This window comes from Alligator mississippiensis, chromosome 5, assembly GCF_030867095.1.
Source record: "Alligator mississippiensis isolate rAllMis1 chromosome 5, rAllMis1, whole genome shotgun sequence".
In the NCBI taxonomy this organism is placed as follows: Eukaryota; Metazoa; Chordata; order Crocodylia; family Alligatoridae; genus Alligator; species Alligator mississippiensis.
This window is the reverse complement of record NC_081828.1, coordinates 28,014,633-28,035,629: the sequence shown is the minus strand read 5'-3', so window position 1 is coordinate 28,035,629 and position 20,997 is coordinate 28,014,633. Positions and strand designations below refer to the sequence as shown.

Sequence of the window (20,997 nt, the reverse complement as noted above, 5' to 3'; positions counted from 1 at the left end):
GATCAATTTGTCAGTTATTCTCACGCGTATGTTCAGAGGTTTTTCAGGTGTGTGCGCGGAGGTCTCCCGTTCTTCACAGAAGTGAAGACGGGTTTTATTTGTGTAATAGCCAATTGCTTTTCGCCACATCATAAATTTAATTAGAATCACCAATTACCTAGCGGTCTTCGCTAGGGTATTGTCTCACAGGGTTACTCTCTGTTTTCTCTGACCAGTTATAATGATTTATGTACAGCACAGAAGGCTAAGTTTCATTTCTAGTTAGTGTTGCAGTTATAAATCTCTTTTTGACATGCGCAGCAAAAAAGCGGTTACTATCATTATTGTTAACCCTTAGTTAACCTAGTGCAGAAAAAAACTGTTTTGAATGGTTTTACTTGTTTGTGACATAGGCAGTACTTAATTTGGTTGTGACAGACTGTAATTTGGATAGAAAACTGGCTGGAGCATCAGGCTCAGAGGGTAGTAATCAATGGCTTGATGTCTATTTGGCAGCTTGTATCAATTGGAGTGTCCCAGAGGTCGGTCCTGGGGCCAGTTTTTTTCAGTGTCTTTATCAAAGGCCTGGAAAATTACTTAAGTGCACCTTCAGCAAGTTTGCAGATGACACCAAGCTGGGGGGAGTATTAGATATGCTGGAGGGTGAGGCTAGGATTCAGAGTGACTTGGACAAATTGGAGGATTGAGCCAAAAAAAATCTCATGAGGTTCAACAAGGATAAGTGCAAAGTCCTGCACATAGGACAGAACAATCCCATGCACCAGTACATGCTGGGGGGGATGACTGGCTGTGCGGCAGCTCTGCAGAAAAGGACCTGGGGGTTACCATGGACAATAAGCTGAATATAAGCCAACAGTGGGCCTGTGTTGCAAAGAAGGCTAATGGCATACTGGGCTGCATTGGTAGGTGTGTTGCCAGCAGGTCAAGAGAAGTGATTATTTTCCTCTATTCAGCATTGGTGAGGCCACATCTGGAGTCCTGTGTTCAGTTTTGCTCCCCCTCTCTCCTTACAGAATGGATGTGGGCAAATTGGAGAGAGTCCAGTGGAGAGCAACAAAAATGGTTTCGAGGCTGGGGCACATGACTTATGAGAAAAAGCTGAGGAACTGGACTTCTTTAGTCTAGAGAAGAGTTAAGACTGAGAGGGGATATAATAGTAGCCTTCAACTAGCTGAAGGGGCTGGGGTTCAAAAGAGGATGGAGGTGGACTGTTCTCAGTGGTGGCACATGACAGAACGAGGAGCAATGTTCTCAAACTGCAGCAGGGGAAGTTTAGGTTAGATATTAGGAAAAAAATTCTCACCAGGAGGGTAGTAAAACACTGGAACAGGTTACCCAGAGAGATGGTGGAATCCTTGCAGGTTTTTAAGTCCTGGATAGACAAAGCTTTGGCTGGGATGATCTAGTTGAGGATGATCCTGTTTTAAGCTTGGGGTTGGACTAGATTACCTCCTGATGTCATAGAAACCCTAATTTTTTATGATTCTCTGAGTGGCAAAGATATATTACTTCTGTGTTTGGCATTGGTGCAAGTGATACTGAGTCATTATATACAGTTTTGGCATTCCTAATTCAAGAGGGATGTTGAAAAATCAGAAAGGGCTCAAAGAAGAGCAATAATTATGTCTTACAGTGAAATAATCAAGTGACTAAATATATTTTGTTTGTCAAACAGAAGGGGTGTTTGATCACAGTCCATAAGAACCTAAATGGTGAATAGAAGTATGGTAATAGAGGGCTCCTCAGTCTAGCAGACAAAATTATTCAGTGACTAGAAGGTGAAGCTGGGTAAATTCATACTTGAAATGAGCAACATTCATTTATAAATGGGGGTAATTAATTATATGGTGGATTCTCCACAACTAGGGGTCCTTAAAATAAACTACATTTTTCTAATAATATAGACTCTACTTCAAATCGAATTAGTTAAGGACAGTCATATAGCCCTTGCTGAAATTGAGTTAGAGGACCTCAATGGTTCCCTCTGATCTTATTATTTATGAATTGAATAGATTATATACATTTAGTTTAATCAGTCCCCTGGATCATTTGACAATGTTTTAAGTGCGTCTGGATTTACTATATGTCTTACCTGTAAGTCAGTGATGATGAGACTGGCATATGGAACTTCATCATCCACATCTCTGCCTAGCATGCTCAGGGGTGCATCGTTATTTTATTACATAAACCACAGGATGGTGTTATTGATCTGATTCTGAACTCAAAGTCATTGAAAGATGGTTCGAGTATGTTACTTTGGTGAGTATGTCTCACCAAAAGTAAATTTGGAGATTTAAGATATTAATCAAAAACAAAGTCTGTTCTTTTTTGGTTTGTTTTCCTTATAAATAAATGACTTGCTCCTTTGCTGATTTCTGCTAAAGATTTTGCCCTATTTTTTCTAATACTCACTTCTCCCTAGAATTTGATTCTCTATTCTGCCTTTTTATTCTTCTACTCTTAGTATCAATATTTGCAATTATACTCTCCTTCCACACCTTTTTTTTTCCTTCTCATCCTGCCAGGGTGGAGGTCACCTGTCCCCCTATTCTGTTGGGTCGTGCATTCTTCTTTATGCTGTACAGTACTAGTTGGGAGCAGACTGCCATTCTAGCAATAAACAGCGTGCCACCAGAGAGTAGATGTTCCCCTACCATGTTACTGATGAGGTTCCTGAGCAGTCTCTTGTATTCCTGACTATGCACTTACTTGTCTTCCCCCGAGAACAGCCTCCCCACTCTCCAGCCTCACCAGGGAACAAACTATCTGCTCTCAGGAGAAGACAGTAGCCCAACATTCTTCCTGTTTCAGAGCCTTTCCTTCCTTGATGCCTCTTAGGGTAAGAGGGGTTTCTTGATATGCTTCCTCATGGCCAGTTGCCTTTCATTCTAAAAAGCTGGAGGTTTAGATTCATTATAGCTTTCAGGTAAAGTCTAGCTGCCCCAAAATATTATCAAGCCAAAAGTCTACTTTGAGTGGGACTTTACGTATATGTGATGCACTCTATCAAAAACTAAAAGGATTGATGTATTGAGGGTAAAGAGCACTTCTGAGAGGTTGCTATGATAAACTAGATGTACAATTGCGAATAACAAGAACTTAAAAGCTGTCTGTTAATACAAAATGCTCTCTACTGTTTTGCCAATAAGCACATTTTGTATTACTGCCACAATAACTGTAAATCACAGACCAATGCACCACAAGAAAAATGCTGCAATAAAAGATATCACCACGGAAAAGCCAAAGAGAAAATTCAATTTTGTTTGGAGTATTCAGTAATATATGGGGGCCATACAGGGATTGCTGAGGATAAAAGGAACTAACTAATTAATTAATGAACAATGTGTCATTCAGGGCACATTCTTCTCCAGAACTGATCACAGAAAGTGGTTTATAGCCATGAACAAACTTAAGTGCATGGCTGCAGACAGCTTCAAAAATGGCCAGTTGGGTGAAAATCTGAACCCTCATTGCACAAAGCGTCGGCTTAAGACATTTCAAACACATCTTCTGTAACTTGTGTTTGCACTGTCTGCCTGTCACTGCTTTCAGAACAGGAACATAGGGAGTTCTTTCTGGGGGGGTTTCAGCCTTCTCTGGAGGGTGCAGTGGGTGTATTGGAGCCCCTCCAAGGTGGGGGGCAAATTCACCCTTCCCCATCCTACAGCTCAGGCTGGGGAAGCCCTAGACTGAGCTCCCCTCTCCTTCCTTCTCCCCCTGCTATTCCGAAAACTTAGCAGCTTCACAGGGAGGAGGGGCCGTTGCTAGGGGTAACGGCTGCAGGCTAGATTCCCCTCCCCCTTGGACCGAACAGTGAATTTCTGTTTGTTCCACGGGATTGTTGTAACTCAGAACATTTTCTGCAAAACATTTTCAGTTACAGTGGGGAGCTGCACTTCTTCCCTGCGTCCTGATGACCACTGTCTGTCCTGTGCACTGAATGAGGCAGGGATCCTATGGAAAAATAGGAGTTGATCATGGAGTTAAAGACTGCATCATAATACATATTATGTACATATAGAGTACATATAAAGTACATGCCCAAAGAGTCTAAATTAGTTTTGTTATTTCCAAACTTTTGAATGTTTATACTTGCAACCTCACACACACACACACACACACACACACATAAAATCAGCATACTGATATGCTCTCCTTTTGCATCTGAGCATAGGCTAATACAATAGTAGTCAACCTTTTTGTCTGGCAGGCTGGATGGACTGTGCTCGATCCCCCAGTCAGCTGGACTCGACTGGTGGGGCCAATCTGGCACAGTACAGCCCCATCCAGCCATTCAGAGGGAGGAAGGAGGCAACTCATCCAGGTACACACAGGAAGGGTCCTTGGCTCATAGGGCCCAACCTGGCTCCCCTGCAATATCTCAGCAGGGGTAGCTGGTGGGGGCCGCGAGGTGTGGGGGCTCTGTTCCATGCTGCCCCCCCTCCAGCTCTGGCCAGGCAAAGCAGCTGGCAGCTCTGCTCCCTTCCCTTTCCCCTCCCTCCCCCACTGAGGGCAGGGCTGGGCTGGTGCTGGGGAGAGCACCAGCCCAGCCCCTCAAAGTGGGAAAAATTTACTTTGGAGAGAACACAAGTACCCTAAGGCACTCTACTTTAGAGCACCTTCATCTATTACCTCATTAGACCAGGGTTAATTTTTCACGTAATCAGCCATTTAAAAAGTGCTCTGCAGTTACGCATGCATGTTATGTCATTGCTGTAGAGTGTTTTCAGGGACCCAATCATAAAAAATGTAACTTGTGTAAGCACCCCTCGTTACCACTCTCTCATGGGATCACTGGAGTGCTGTGGTACATCATCTCCTGGTGATGTGCCTAGCTGTAAACCGGGCAAGCACTGTAGGTGCCACAGCTGCCAAGTCTAGGGGCCTGAATAGCTGGGGGGTGGGATCCCACTATGAACTACACACCAGACATCTCCCAGAGTTCCAGATATCTTGCCTGTGTTTTCCTTCATCACCAACCACTATATAACCTTTTCCTTCCTCTTCATTTAATCACTTTGCAGAGAGTAGAACAGCTGCTGATTTGCTCTTGGCATATTTATACACTGTCCTCTGCTAACCTGTTACTGCTCAGCACATTGATTATATCAGAGAATTTGGAACAAGTCATGTCAACCTTGTTGAACTGGGAAACCTCCAGGCAGGTTAATTTTGTAGGAAGAAGAAAAATAATATGTGATTTTATTTCACTGTTCAGGTCATTTATTCTATTGTTCCATAAGTATTTTTGAGTGGTAAGTGTTTGTATGCGATGTAGACATAAAACTTATGACTAAATTAAAAAAAAGTGACATCTCATTTTGGGGACCTCCATTTTTTGACTGTCCAGATTAAAATTGCTTGATTTTTTAGAGAAACTCAGCAATCACAGCTGGTTCTCAATTGAAATCAGAAGCCCAGGAGTTTGGCAAAAAAAGAAAATAGTGAACCCAAATCAGAGACTACTTCTGAAAATGTTGGCCTGAATTTGTAAAACTCAGCTGTGACAAGTTGCCATGGAGCCATAGCTTCCTCTCTTGAGTTCAGATTAGTCAATAATAATTTCTTCTGATGATGTCCTGCTTGTAACATAATAGCCTTGTTAGAGACTTTTGTGAAAGCTGGTATTTCAAGTTTAGATAATGTATTAAGACAGCTGTAGTTATTCCAATTTGATGCCAGACGCCCAATTATTACTTCAAACACAACAACAGAATGACATCAGCCGGTTTTCTTTTTATCTCTTCAGTAGGTGTTTCTAGCCACACCCACTTCCTCTTACAAAAAATCTTTTTCTTCTCAACAGCACAAATACATGATTAGTTTCATGTAATATGTTTTGTATATTTTTGAAAAGTGTAGTCCTTTGCCTTATTTTTATCCTATTGGCCATCTCGGATGTAATATAATGACATATTCACGTTATATTAATTTGACATAATTTAGGTTAGATTTACTTCAACTGTTGCTAGACTTGAACCTGTTAGCATTTCTCTTGCTTAAGGCAGATCCTGGGGTCTTGTTACAGGGGAGCAGAGGCCATCTCAGTGTATCAGTGCTTTCTCTATACTGATTTGACTAATCCAAGGGTGGTCAGCCCCCAGCCCATGACCAGATCTGGGCTGTGGAGCATATCATCCAGCCTGCTAGGGACAGGTCTGAAAAAATTGGCAGCAGGGGAGTGGTGGCAGCATTAATTGCTGCTCCCCTCCTGCCAAGTTTCTGGACCTGCGGGGAACCCGGTAGTCTGGACAGTGTGGCCTTACCTGCTAGATTGGGCACATGGGTCCCAATTCAGACCACAGCAGAAAGGGGCCCAATCTGGGTGCACTGGAGCAGGCTGAAGCAGAGGTGGGCCTAATATGGGCATGCAGGGCCAGAGAGGAGCAGGGCCTGATCTGGATACATGGGGCCCAACCACACATGCCAGCCATGCAAGGAATCCAGCCGACAGACCAGGCCTGTGCCACTCATCTGGCCCATGGGTCTGAAAGGTTGAGCACCAATGGACTAATCTAATCGAATCAGACATTCCCAGTGCTGTTGTATCTGAGGATGTCATTTGATCCTGGAAAGTGCTGACCACTCTAATTCTTAATTGTGTGAGTAGTCTCTCTAAAATCAAGTCTAAGGCATATCTCAAGCCATGAGTGCCCATCTTCAAGCTGTTGCAGGAGACAAGTTGTATATATAACTTTAACACGGGGCTCCTTCAAATTTTTCCTCTTCAGTTGCCTATGACTAGCATCAGATGTCAGGCTGCATGGCCTCCCAAAGAAGCACTGAAAGCTTAGACTATGTTAGCTTGTTTTCCCATGTAAGAAGAAAACTTCTTCCATCAGCACAAATAAAGGTCTGAGATGCAATTTCATGCGCAAATAACTTAATGTTGAACTGATATTTCCTGCAAATGTCTACATGTTTCACAAAAATTATACTGAGTAGATTGGTAGTTTAGAGCAGTGTTTAACATGAATAATTTAGAATTCATTGGTGAGATAAAATACATGGGGACAACCAGAATTGTTACATCCAATGAGAAACACAAAATGCTTCACTGTGCAGCAATTTGAGAAAGTAATTTTTGATGGATGGCCAATAGAAAAAACTCTTCTATCATCAAGCGTAAAAATGACTTGAGCCACAAAGATACAATTCCCAGAGACAATGGGATTCTGTACAAGTTGTTTCTTGATACCATCCCAACTTGAAGCCTCAGTGATATAGAACACAAAAATGTCCTCTTCTGGACATTAAATGCTTCCTTTGAAGATAAGATATTCAAGAATGAAACCTGCAGTGATCATTGGAAGAATGATGATCGCACGGAAGAAACATTCAAAGCTTGAGGAAGTTTCAGTTCCCCTTGATCTGTACAGATGTCCCCGAATCAAACAGGAAAGATTGCCTCCTATTAACAGATTACAACCCAGATTTTTTTGAGATATTGCATAATAATTAAGTAGCAATATACCTAGAAATTATAGTTTGCTCAACATGGGCTTCCCGAAAAGTTAATGATGATCTCATCAATAATAATGATTCTCACAATTCAGAACTGGCACATTTCAGTAGTTTTCTTTAAGGATATTGGCAGATGAACTATTTACCGTAAGGTAAAATAGGACAGGGGTTTACCAGGCATCTTGCCAAAGTGGCTGGGTGCTCCCCCTCTTCTCCCCCCTTGTGGGTCAGCCTGCAAGTGCAAGAAGTGGGGGTTATTTTCCTGTAGGGGAGAACTTGGAGTATTCCCACCATGGAGAATGCCTACCTCTTGCCAATCAAAAAATTGTCAGGATGTGGGAGAGGGAAGGCAGGGGGATAGCATTCTCCAAGGCAGGAACCCTCCTTGCTGCTTTTCAGCAGCTGCCAATTTTCATTTGACAGCCTACCCCCTTTCCAGGCAGGGGAGAAGGCAGGCTGTCAATTAATGGGCTCCCCTAAACACAGGCATGGCTCGGAAAACAGGCCTCTAATGCCCCCCAGCTGGAGAGCTTGCCTGTGAAGCTCTCTAGCCGTGGGGCTGGAGGAAGGTCTGTACAATCTGGCTCTCAGGCTCTTTTTTTACAAGAAGAAATTTCTTTCAGTAGAAATGAAAGTCTGTTAGAATATTGGAACACACCTTATCATGCTTTACTAAAATCATCACTTCAAAGACTTATATCCAAAAGGAACAAAACATCGCTGACAACATTAGAAGAGAACACATCTTGGGCGGCATCCAGACAAGTGTGGCTGTGTGGTATGTGGCACCACAGACACGTCTGTGGCGCCATGTACCACACGCTCAGTTGTTCTCTGCACTGCAAGGGAGCAGTGTGGATGATTTTTGACCCTGGATATCCAGGGGTCAAAAAAAACCACTGAAAAAAAAAGCAGTGCAGCACACACTATGGCAGCATGTGCCGCCCAAATCCAGAGCCTGGCTGGCAGGAGGCACACTCCACTGCCAGCCAGGCTCCCCATGTCAGGAGTGATGTGGCTGCAGCCCTGGGAGGCTCCCAGGACCCAAGTAAGGCTGCTGGGGCTAGTCCTGTGCTGACCCCAGCCTCCCCTACCTCACCTGGGGTAACTTGCTGCACACCAGAGTGCATGTGCCACGGGTGTTCCCCGGGGATTACTAGTGGTGACGCAAGGTGTGCCACCGCTAGTTGTCCCCAGGGAACCAAATGTCCATGCACATCTGGACACGGCCCTGAAATTTAGTATAAAAGAGCTGCATGTCTTTTAGCTACAACAAAGGAGACGTTCTTTCAAGAAAGAGTTGCTTCCATTCCCAGTTAGACAAAAAGCAAAATTTCTGGCAGAAAGTCACTGACAACCTGTAACATCTTTACTACAAACATCAAAGCCAGACATAATAACTGCCTCAGAGGGTCAAATCAATAGAAGGAACCAAAGTCCTTTCAAATTAAGCCAAGGTGAATACTATATTTCTTGGGGACATCCAGAAGGCTGCTGAGAATACTTAAAAGTAATTCTTGTTCAGTGACAGTGATCCCACTAAGATTAACAGACACAGATGCAGGCTATTGGATCCATCTGCACAAGTGAGCAGACCACTACAGGAGGATCTGTTTGAAGAACAAGGCATGAAGTGTGCTCCAAAAGTCACTGAAATTCAGACATGGTGGTAGTTATCAGAGGTCCAATACCAGACCTCCAGGTCATAGATGCTAGGGTCGGAAGGGACCTCAACAGATCATCGAGCCTGACCCCCAGTCTGGCCAGGAAAGAGCACTAGGGTCAGATGACCCCAGCCAGATCCCTATCCAGCCTTCTTTTAAAGACCCCCAAGGTAGGGGAGAGCACCACCTCCCCTGGAAGCCCATTCCAAATTTTGGCCACCCTTACTGTGAAGAAGTTTTACCTGATATCTAGCTTAAATCTGCTCTCTGTCAGTTTGTGACCATTGTTTTTTGATACCCCCAGAGGCGCTCTGGTGAACAGAGCATCTCTGATCCCTTGCTGTGTCCCCCTAATGAATCTGTAGGCAGCCACAAGATCACCTCTCAGCCTTCTCTTGTCCCTTAGGCTCTCCTCATAGGGCTTGGCCTATAAACCCTTAACCATATGAGTGGCCCTCCTCTGGACCCTCTCGAGGGGTCAAATATCTTTAATTGTGTATTTTCTCAAATAACTGTTGGTTTTGTAGTTGTTATTTTTGGTAAGCTTTTTGTTTTAAGTTTTTTTATTCAAACTAAAGGACTGTTAAAGAGGAACTACTGAAGTCAGCAGATATTGAGCCTTGCCATGTGACAGAAATATCAGTCATATTGGGTAGCCATAACCCATTCTGAGACTAGGACCAAGGAATACAAATTAGCTTCTCACTGGCACTCCAAGGTGTTCAATTTTTATTGTATTAGCATTATTATCTATTTCACTGAAGACCATTTAACACAAAACATCCAATAAATTCGACAGACCCAAATTACACCTAACACAGCTTTCAAAGTGTCAAAATCTTTTAACTCTTCCCTACCAAGCAGCTAAAAGCTCCTACTTCCCTCTTGAGTTATGTTCAATACAAATTCCTGCCTTTTGGTTATTTAAGTTGATCTCAAATGATTGATGATACCACACATTTGATATCAAATTAAATAACCAAAAGGGATATTACACTAATATTGTTTTTAATTTTCATAGTTATTTAATTAATACCCTCCATTTAAAAATATCTCTAAAGGCTTTCCTGATTCATCAGAAACTTTTTCAGATGCCTGGATAACTTGTCACAGAATTTAGGTCATATTTGCCATAGAGTACATGAGGCTCTGAATGTAAGCAAGATAGCAGGAATAGCAGTTGGCAAGTGCATTTCTATTAAAGGCATTTTTCTGGAAGAGTTTATACTTTGATCCTGAAAATATTATAGAATGGCCTGATATCACCCAATGTGAAATGTGTGTAATTCAAAAGGAGGGTGGACAAAGGCTTTACAAAGATATATTCTCCCCTAGTACATTAGTGCAGTTTAGCTGATTCTAAAAAATAACAGGATCTCAGGGGCCGTCTGGGTGCACCCAAGTGTCCCCTCCAGTAGAACTGCAGAACCGGTCATGCATGGATTCCTGCACCTGTGGTTAAAGCCAATCCAAATGGGTGGAAGGGGAAGGTGGGAAAGAGGGAGGCTCACCAAGTCCAATGGCTTTAAGTTGTTGTGGGGACTGATACCATATGATGGATTGATGTGACGCATGACATAAGAGAAGTAAAAGGGGGATGGAGAAGCCCAAAATACCCAGAGGTAGGATGGAGAGACTTTTAACTCCACTCAGGCAAAGGAGGGGTTGCTGCGCTCTTTCACATTGTGCCTTGTTGTCCAAGCCAGCTTCTTGAAAGCACCTACAGAGATACTCAGGGATGTAGAGGGCTCTTTCAAATGACTTCCTTGCCAGTCCCTCACAATCCCTCTCACATCTCATTCTCCCTGTCCTATCTGCAGCCCTGTGAAACAATAGCTTGCAGAACAACTTTGGAGAAGAATAAGATACTGGGGAGGATGATGTGTCCCTATTTTCACTCTCCACGGCTGTGAGGGAGAAGACAAAACTTGTCTCAATCCATGTTGCCCCTTAGCCAGAGAGGAAGCATTTAGGATACTAGCCTTAGATTTAGAAAGGTTAAGTTCAAGTCCCTCCACTGCCACAAGCTTCCTCTACGACCTTGTACAAGTTACTTAACCTTTCCATTCCTCATTTCCCTATGAGTGAATTGGAGATCTTAGTGGTCTCAAAGGGTTTAGTCAAAGCTACTCCAGGAAAGATAGAACCAAAATGAGACACTCAATAGATAGCTGGTCTTTGGGGTGTGCACACCTCTGAGTTCCACTCAGCCCAGCCTCAGAGCAATCTCCCCATCACCGGAACCAAGGACACTAAGGGTGAAAAGGCCCAAAGGCACAGATATGAAAGGGAGTAGAAGAAGCAATTGTCCTCGGTCACCATTTACTCAGGATCCACTGAAGAACCAAAGGCTTCATTCTGCAGGGCCAGTCTTCTGTGGCAAAACATGTCCCCCGCTGCGGACCCAGCACAGGGGGGCTGCCCCATGATTCTGCCTTGCTTTTATGACAGTTCCCTATACATCTGACAGGGCCAGTCGTAGGAAAATAGGGCTGGAAAGGACTCAACAAAGTCATCTAGTCTGACCTCCTGCTTAAGGCAGGATCATTCCTGCCTAAACATCTGAGCCAACTGTTGTCTAACCTGCACTTAAAAACTTCCACTATCTCTCTAGTACTCTATTTCAGTGCTTAACCGCCTTCATAGGTAAAAGGTCCTCTTACTATCTTCTTTTCCTATCCTCTGTGCACACTGAAGAAAATTAAATCACCATCCTCTTTATAACAAGCCTATTTGTATTCGAAAACGTATCAAATCCTTCCTCAGTCCTCTCTACTCTTGACTATATCATTCCAGTTCTTCCAAACTATCCTTAGCTGTCCTTCTTAGTAACCAAGATGGCAGTGACATGGACTGGCCTCACATATGAGCTGAGGTCTAGCAGATACACAACATGATGAGATGGCTTCCTCTCCTTCCGAACTACCCCTTGCATTCTGGGAGTGCAGTATTCATGCCATGGACCACAATGGAGCTAGGATTTCATATTTGCATTTTTATTAATGATTGCTTCATCTTCGAAGTGTTGTTCCCATTAAAACTGAGGGAAAATTCCCACTGACTTCGACGGGGAGTCAGTCACCCCTTTTCCTGTGTTTGTTGTAGTATTCTTTGTTGCTGTATATTCCTTTAGTAAAGTTTTGCCCAGGGCAGAAAAAAAACTGCTATCCTACCAATTAAATTGTGAAATATCTACATTTTTAAGGCCACTCCCTCAATCTTTGTTCCTCCTCTGACATGAAGATGTCATTTATAAAGCAGCAGCTTCTGTTGCTGGTACTACTCTTCTGAGGCATCCAGAGAGGGAGGTAACAAGCCAGCAAGCTACCATGAGTAAACAACAGCCAGTAAGTTTTAACATAAGCTACTTAACTAATTTTAAGCCACGCGGTGAGAAACAATGATTTGAAGCTAAATTTGCCTTGTTTAGCATCCAAAACAGAGTGGAAAAGAATGTGTCAGTTTGAAAGATGAGATAAAATAAGGTAAAACCTAAAAAAGAGAGGAGGTTATAACTTAGCTTTGATGTTTATCTGTTGAAAGACATTTGTTGCAAACACACATTAATAACCATACTAAAAAGAAAGGATTTAAAGGACTCAGTGAGGTGTACCTTTATTTTCTTTCTGCATTTCTATCAGGACAACAAGAATGAATGAAGTTAGTGTCTACTGTGTCATCAACTGCAAACACAATTGGAAATGTTTGTTTAAAATTAACTGTTTTTATTGCACTTTTTAAGGTTGTTGAGATTTTATAGCTGCTTATTTTTTAACTTTTGTGCCAAAAATAAGTCATTTATATTTAATTGTTTTATGTTACTGTTTAAGTTGTGTTACTGTCCTCTCCTTTTCCATAAAGTTACAGATACCTGATATCAATTTTGCTTGGTGCTTTTAGATTGAGGAGGGAAGATTTGGAGAGTTTCTTAGACATTTTTATTTCAACCTCAGTGCATTTTCCTTTGTTGTTTCACTAACTTGGGCAGGTTACTTCAGTCTGTGTTTTTGATTTAAACTTCACTGTGAATCAGTTTTTCTCTCTGTAAGATGGGGTGAATGATACTTACTCTCTTTGCAACGGGCTGTGATTTGCGCGGAAGGAAGAGTCCAGAAACTGCACGCCAGGTGTTTCTCCTTCTATTGATCCATTCTGTGCCACGGCACCTAAATCTCCTTCTTCACCTCCACTCTGCCATTCATTCAGCCTTTCTCCATAGGTGTCCTGCCCTTGCTTCCTCTCACTCCTCACTCCCACTTTTCTAGTCCCCCGGGGTCTTATTACCTTCCTGTTTTCTTTACTCTTTCTTTGGATTCATTTCCCCCCACAGGCTTCCCATTCTCTCATTGGTCTCTACTCTTGCCCTGTCTCTGTGTCCCCACACGACCGTTCCATACTCTGTGACCTTGCTCACTCCTATCTCCTCCTCAGACTGTTCTTGTTCATCCACCTTGCTTGCTTCCCTCTTTCAGTTGTCTTCTTCCTGCCTCCTTTGTGTTCTTGACTCCACTCCCCTTCTCATCCCTTTCTCCAAGTTCTCATCTCCATTCCTGGCACAAAATCTCTTTATTCCTGTTTCCTCAGTGTCTCACCTCTTTTGACAGTTAGCCAGGACAGGAGTCTGCTAAAGGCAGAATTGGTGAGGGGCCTGATCCTTTTTTTCCGCAGAGCCTGCCCACCTCTCCCATGGCCAGGGAGTGAGCTGACTAATGGCTGAAATGTCCAAGATGCAAACTAAACTACATCAGGATGCAACAATGCAAAGTCATTTAAAACCCCCAGAACTCATGTAGCTGTAATTTGTGATGCCATTAAACCACACAAAGGGAAATTTTTGTCATGTGTACATCATGACATCATCCCATATACAAGCGACTAATTGCACTAATTGCTTCTACCTTCTCTTCAATTGTTTTTTTTTATGTGCCCTACAACTAATAGCACCAGGACTGAAACAAAACAGCCAGATCCATCTCTTTCACCTTGTAAATCCCACTTACTTTCAAGTGCAAGCGATCATAGGGATTAGAAGAAGGGAACGATGTAGATCTCAGCTGCACAATCACAGTCTACAAGACAGGTACTTCTAATGCACAAACATCAAAATTGTGACAACAGCTAACATATTTGCATGCACATCAAATATACCTTATATATTATACTCACATATAACTATAGAACATTTTTACACTTAATTAAAATAAATTAAAATATCATAAACAATTTAAAAAAAAGAAATTATATCAAACTTAGCTCATGCATGTGGTTGAATGCATCTTAAATGCTTCTGGTTGCTCTATGTAGTATATTTTAAAGGTATATATTCTTGCCAAGTTCTGGGAGGTTCTGAGAGCTTCCAAATTGCTATCGGAATAGCACATTTATTCCTGGAATAGACTTTGCTCTCTGTTGTTAGGTTTTGTCACATCTTGCTTTTCATTTTTGCTTTCTGTTTCTCTTCTCTCTCTTTCTATTTCTTTCTGTAAGATGAAATCTGGCCTTTAGCCCTGGCATCATAGGAAGGCTGTTGTGAAAAAATGAGTCCTTCATCAGGCTTTGGACACAGTGCACATGTCTACACAAGGGGCTGACTGCACAGTAACCAAATATTACTGCATAGCAGTGCATCACAGCACTAATAGTGCTCATATGCTACTGCACAGTAGTATTAGGCTACTGCACAGTAATGTCACTTAAAACATATTCACCAGCACTACTGCACAGTAACTCTGGTTACTGCGCATTTATTTAGTACTTGCTTATACAAGTACTAAATAAATGCGCAGTAACCACTGCGCAGTAGCATCTCATGTAGACATGCCCAGTTACGATCTAGCTGCTACTGATCGCTTGTAGGAAGTTTCTCTCAAATGATGTCAGTGTCAGCCATGCTCTGCCTCTAGCTGCTGAACTGGTCCCACCCCCCTCCCCAATACTGACAGCTTCATGCTTTTGAATGCAACTGCTGTGCTGAGTACCCAGTGAGGTATTTTTTTCTGGTACCTGAAAATAAAGGTATAATCAGATCCACACAATAATTCATACACATTAATATATGGGTGTAGGTTTTTCTGGAGATAATTATAGAGCAATGATAATGACTCCAGTGATTTATAGCAACATCTAAACAAAAGACATTCATAAAGCTGTTCTTTCTTAGCTTTGCACAAACCTTGAGAGCCAGAGGTATGTATGCACTTCAGTTGAATTCATTAATTTATTTGCCCTTTCTCTTATTATAACCACAACTTTGCTGAGAAGAATCAAGAGCGTAGCAAACAAATTTGTGTTAAGCATTGTTTACTGGAAATTCTTCTTCTTTGGACATGAAGACTAGTAGGTGTTCTGCTGACATGGCAGAGCATTTGATTTGTGTGGTTACAAGTGGTGGGAAAATCTGGAGAGGGGTCTCAGTTACACTCCCGAGATATTGTAAGGTAACTCTGGTACATTTCAAAGGAGATTCCCCATGTCTGAATACTGTGACAAGCCTCAGTAGTGAGTCACAGTCAGCAGGGATGAAATGGCACCACCTGGAGAAGTGATGAGTCCCAAACAACCAGGGAGCTCCTTTCCATTTGACAACAGAATGGATGCCAGGAGTTCCCATGAAGCTCTGCAGCACGTTGCTGAATGTTTCCATTGTTATGGTTTCCTGTAGTTTGGGTTTTACGGAAACACCTGGTAGCAACTCCATAGTCAGGGCTGCATTTTAAAACGGGCTCTAAAAAGGGCATCAGTGTTGTTTTTCTTCAAAAGCAAATCTGTTAATGTTAAATTCCAGGGTTTTGGTTTTCATGCCATTGACTTACTCCAGCCTCCCATCTCTTTCAATTGCCCTTAGCACCCTTTACTTAACCACCCTCTTCCAGCACAAACAACTGCTATCTCCAAAATCCACCAGTACAGTACAGGTCTTAAAATCACAGAATCATAGAAACTTAGGGTTGGAAGGGACCACAGGAGGTCATCTAGTCCAACCTTTTGCTCAAACCAGGACCAACCCCAACTATATATCCCAGCCCAGGCTTTGTCTACCTGGATGGAGATTTCACACCCCCTCTGGGTAGCCTGTTCCAGTGCTTTACTACCCTTCTAGGGAGAAAATTTTCCTAACATCTAATCTAAACTTCCCTTGCTGCAAATTGAGACCATTGCTACTTGTTCTGTTATCTGCTACCACTGAGAACAGTCTTGCTCCATCCTTTTTGTAATTGCCCTTCAGGTAGTTCATAGGATCATAGGAAAGTAGGGCTGGAAGGGACCTCACAAGGTCAACTAGTCCTGCTCCCTGCTCAAGGCAGAATTGCCCATGAGCAAACCATCTAAGTGTCTAACTTGTTTTTGAAAATTTCCAGGAATGGAAATTCCATAATTTCTCTAGGTCCCTGTTCCAGTGCTTGACCACCCCATAGTCAGAAAGTTCTTTCTATTCTCCTCTGCGGCAGCTTGAGGCCGCTGCTTCTAGTCCTGTTTCCTATGGCCACAGAGAATAGTCTCTCTCTCCTCTTTCTAATCACCCTTCAGGTATTTGAAAACACAACAAATCCCTCCTCAGGCTACTATTAAATTTCTGCTCAGTTTTCTCTTCTCCAAACTAAATAAGACTAATGCCCTCAGTTTCTCCTCATAGGTCATGTGCCCCAGCTCTCTAACCATTTTTGTTGCTTTTTGCTGGACTCTCTCCAATTTGTCCACATCCTTTCTGTAGTGTGTGTGTGGGGGGGAAGCTGGACACAGTATTCCAAATGTGGCTTCACCAGCAGAGGTGAAGAATAATCACTGCCCTTGATATGCTGGTTTCTGCTAATGCAGCCCAGTATGCCATTAGCCTTCTTTGCTAACAAGACAAATGGTGTCTTGTCAAACAATCTTTGGATAAAAGGTGTAAGTGGATGGAGTTAAAGTTGTGATGCATGATCTCTCATGTATCATGTGGTGAGTTAAAGTATGTGCTTGTGGGAGAGAAAATAGAGGGTTTTTATTGTGAGGTGGTCTAATTATGTATGACCTAGCATGTGCAAGTTTGTCAGGCACATTGGAACAATTGTGTCACAGTACAAGTTACACCAGTTGTGTTTGTAGTAACCCCAGAGGCTTTACAACCACTGTGCATATTTATACATGTGATTCTGATGTCTCTGGCTCCTTAGGAAGTAGTCTTCATTTGTTTTAGAAAAGCACCTCCATAACAGAATAGCCCCAGTGATATCTCCTGCAGTCATACCTGAGCACTGAGGAGATGAATCCAGAGTTTCCAGAAAAGGAAGCCAGCTCTCTCCCATCTCCAGACCAGAGGTCTGACATACTGAATCTTCTTGCAACACCTGCTCATTTCAACAGGATCCACTCTGAAACCATAGAAAGAGGATACTATAGGGTTTTTCCTCCAGCAGTAGAGCATAGAGAGGGATGGCGTAGGCAGCAGCACAGAGAATAAAAGATTGCATATTTCTCAGGTTACCAGGACAGCAGATCTGATTTTGTGTTCAGCTTCTTGGCAATAGAATGGTAGGTTTAAAAATAAATAAAATAGCAATAAATATTATAAAAGAGTATTTGTAGGTATTTCACATCTAGGTGGATGTACACTAGCTGGTTAAATCGAAGAAGTCTGAGCTTCATTCAGATTGCCTGAGAGTCCCATGTGCTTTAGAAGTTCCATACAATTTAACTTACTGATAAAGAGTTTATCTTATTCTAGGGAAATAATAAGCTTGGGATGCTTGTTTTTTCATAATATTTGTATACATCTTTTCAACAGTGGATCCCTTCCATTGCTTATGAAGATAGCTGCACAATAAAAGAAACACAAGTTTGCAGCTGTTTAAAATCCAAAAGAGAATCAGGACTGCAGCTGCTCCTTTTTCTACACCAAGCTGTGTAGGTGGATAAATTGAACACCCATGCAATTGTATTGCTGAAAAGTTCATCATCCCTCAGCCCATTCTTGCCCAGCTGTGATGTAAACTACAGATTATATATTTGAGGGTGAGGGCTACATCTTGTTTTGTTTCTGGGAATCACTTCATGCATTTCTGAGCACTGTATAATTATTAAAGTACTATAATTCAAAAGAAGAAGTAAAATTCACTCATGCCATGTCTAGTGGTGAAGAACAAGTTTTAGCCCAATCAGGTTCAGATAATGACTAATATGGCAATTTGGATCTTAGATTAGCCTTTGCTGTTGCATGCCACAACAGTATCTGAGACAGGAGGTGCATCTACATGTGTGCTTTACTGCAGAGTTGATTAGTTAACTCTGCAGTAAAGCATCACAGCAATAAAATGTCACAATCTACACATGCATGGGTATTAGGCTGCAGTAAATTAATTAACTCTGCGGTAGGATAGAACTTTTGGGGGACAGCACTATCCTATGGTGGAGTACTTAACTGTGATGAAATGCACGTGTAAACAGTGACAGGGGCTGGCTGGGGCACAACGGTGCTAAAGTGCAGGGGCTTCCTCTTGCCAAGCTCTGCACTTTAGCACCAGGGCTGACCCCCACGGCCCCCTGCCAGCCTGGGGTTGCTCCAGCCTAGCTCAAAGTTCCGCTGTCCCAGGCACATGTGTAGATGCTGTGCCCAGCAGCAGGTGATTCTGGTGCAAAAGCATGTGTAGGTGTACCCAGGAAGTGCAAGCTGTGCCAGTGGGTAAGGTCTTGACAGCATGATCAGGAGTTCTGGGCAAAATTCATCCCTGATGTGGCAAAAATAAATTCAGCAGTTACCTCCAGTGATGAATTGGGCCCCATTCATAAGTACACAGGTCAGGCACAGGCTGTAGGATGATATGAATGCTTAGCTCAGTGATGCACAACCTTTTGGCCTCACAGATCAAATGAGTGGTGCAGATCTGGTCCATTGGCCAGACTGGGACCTCCACCCTGCCCCACATGTCCAAATCAGGCCCTCTATGCCCCACCCAGCCCTGCATGTCAAGATAGGCCCCGTGCCACCCTGAAAACCCAATCTAGTATTCAGGGCCCCCACAGGTCTAGACATTTGAGAGCGGGGGAGTGGCCACCACTTCCCTGATGCCAAATGTTTGGCCCTAGGGTGAGCCTTGTGTCCCAGATGACATGGCTCTCTGGACTGGATAGATTACATCAGATGGTCTGATCAGAAAATATACATAAAGAAATTAATTTTCCCTGCCGCCTTTTTCCTCCATTCCCCTCACCTTTGCTTTACCTTTTGTTTCTTCTTCTTCCCTATTAATATTTTCACTACATCCTCTCACACTTGTAGCTTCTCTCATTCCTGTTTTCCTGATTTCCAACTATTTTCTCTTTCACTGACAGCCTCTTTTATACCTTGTAGTCTATCACTCTAATGTCTCCCTTTAGCCATTTCCCCACCCTGTTCTCTTCCTCTTCCCACTCCCCTCTCTGCTTTACTTCTCTGCTTCACCTTTTTGTCTTTCTAATTTTTACCTATTTACATTTTCACTGACATCCTGCCACACTTTTAGCTTTTCTCATTCCTTGGAGACTCAGACCAGCAGAGACTCCCTATGCCTGAAGAAGGGTGACTGCGTCAGAAAGCTTGCTAAGAACTTTTTCCCAACTACTCAGTTGGTCTAATTAAAGATATCACATCTACTCAAAGAACCATGCCTGCCTAAAGAGATTAATAACATTTAATACAGGTTATCTCAGATATAATCTCTCTCTATCATCCTATTATTAATTTAAATGATCCAATATTTTGCACAGGTGCCAGTTTGCCCGGTGACAGACCAATCTTGCTTTTTACTGATGCTGCTCAATTAATGAAAACTGTTATTGTAAAATAATCCATTTGATGTGTGATAGGGAAAAAACCCATTAAATATACTGTTTGTAGAGGTCAAAGAGTTAAAAAAAACATTTAAATAGTCGGTTTCATTTAAAGCTACCCAAATTAATTGGGAAAAATATTTGCACTACATTATTAGCTTCAGGTTTACCTGTGTGCTGGACATTGTGACATTCTCCATTGTGCTGCTGCATCTCCTAGGAATGTTGAGGAAGCAAGTGCCACCCAAGGAGAGAGATGAAGCCCCTTTCAGTCACCTGGGCAGCAGGGCTCAAGCCAGAGCTATAGTCATTCCCTCCCCTGAGGTAGGGGGCTGGAAGCATTGCTGCCACCACTTCATGTTGTGGTTCTCTGGTTGGTCCAGATGCCTGAGTGCTACATAGCCCGGCTTGGGACTTGTTGCACAGTGTTTCAGATCACATTCCTTAATGCAGGAGTGTCAGATATACAACCTGTGGTCTGAATCCACTCTGCAAAGCCCTGTCCTCCAGCCCCTGGTGCTTCCGCTGGGTCTGATCAGGCCCACACAGGACAGAGTGTGGTCCCGTGGTACCCGCCTCCACCAGCATATCTGGTCTGGCAGCCACTTTATCCAGTCTGGACCCAGCCCCATGCCACTTTTCTAGCCTGCAAGTCTTAATGTGTACCTTGACAACAACTTAAATGCAAACAATAGGCAGAAGAGAATACCTGGGACTATCTCCCATTTGGCACACTTTTCTCTCCAGGTCTCACTCTGCAAGCAATATCTCTTCATGATATCATTTTGCTTCACTCCAGTTTCAAATGAAAAGTCACTGAACCTCAGTTAATTTATTCTCCTTTTCTTCGTTAAGCCTTGGAAATCTGCACAATTGCTACAAGGAACACCCACAAATTGCCTTTGAATTGATTTTATTGGCACCCTGTAAGTCTGTAAGATGTGCTGTTTTGTTGTTATTCCTGAGAAGAGAAGAGGAAGGAAATGTTCTTGTGGTTGCTGGGCATTTTCTTTATAGCATCTGGTTTCTTTGCAGAAATTCTGATGGAAGAATCAATGAGTAAGTGCACAGCAAGACACTATCA

At 42.7% G+C, this 20,997-nt stretch overlaps 1 protein-coding gene across 1 annotated transcript in view; it reads left to right on the top strand.

Annotated features, from left to right (window-relative positions):
• Positions 1 to 12,396: 12,396 nt before the first annotated feature.
• The window catches only part of LOC102571917 (uricase), a 40,968-nt gene continuing 32,367 nt past the window's right edge, over positions 12,397 to 20,997 (top strand). Inside the window, exon 1 of the mRNA XM_006259040.4 lies at positions 12,397 to 12,475. Within this exon, the coding sequence (XP_006259102.2) occupies positions 12,458 to 12,475 (18 nt within the window). The 5' untranslated portion in view covers positions 12,397 to 12,457. The remainder of the gene's footprint in view (positions 12,476 to 20,997) is intronic.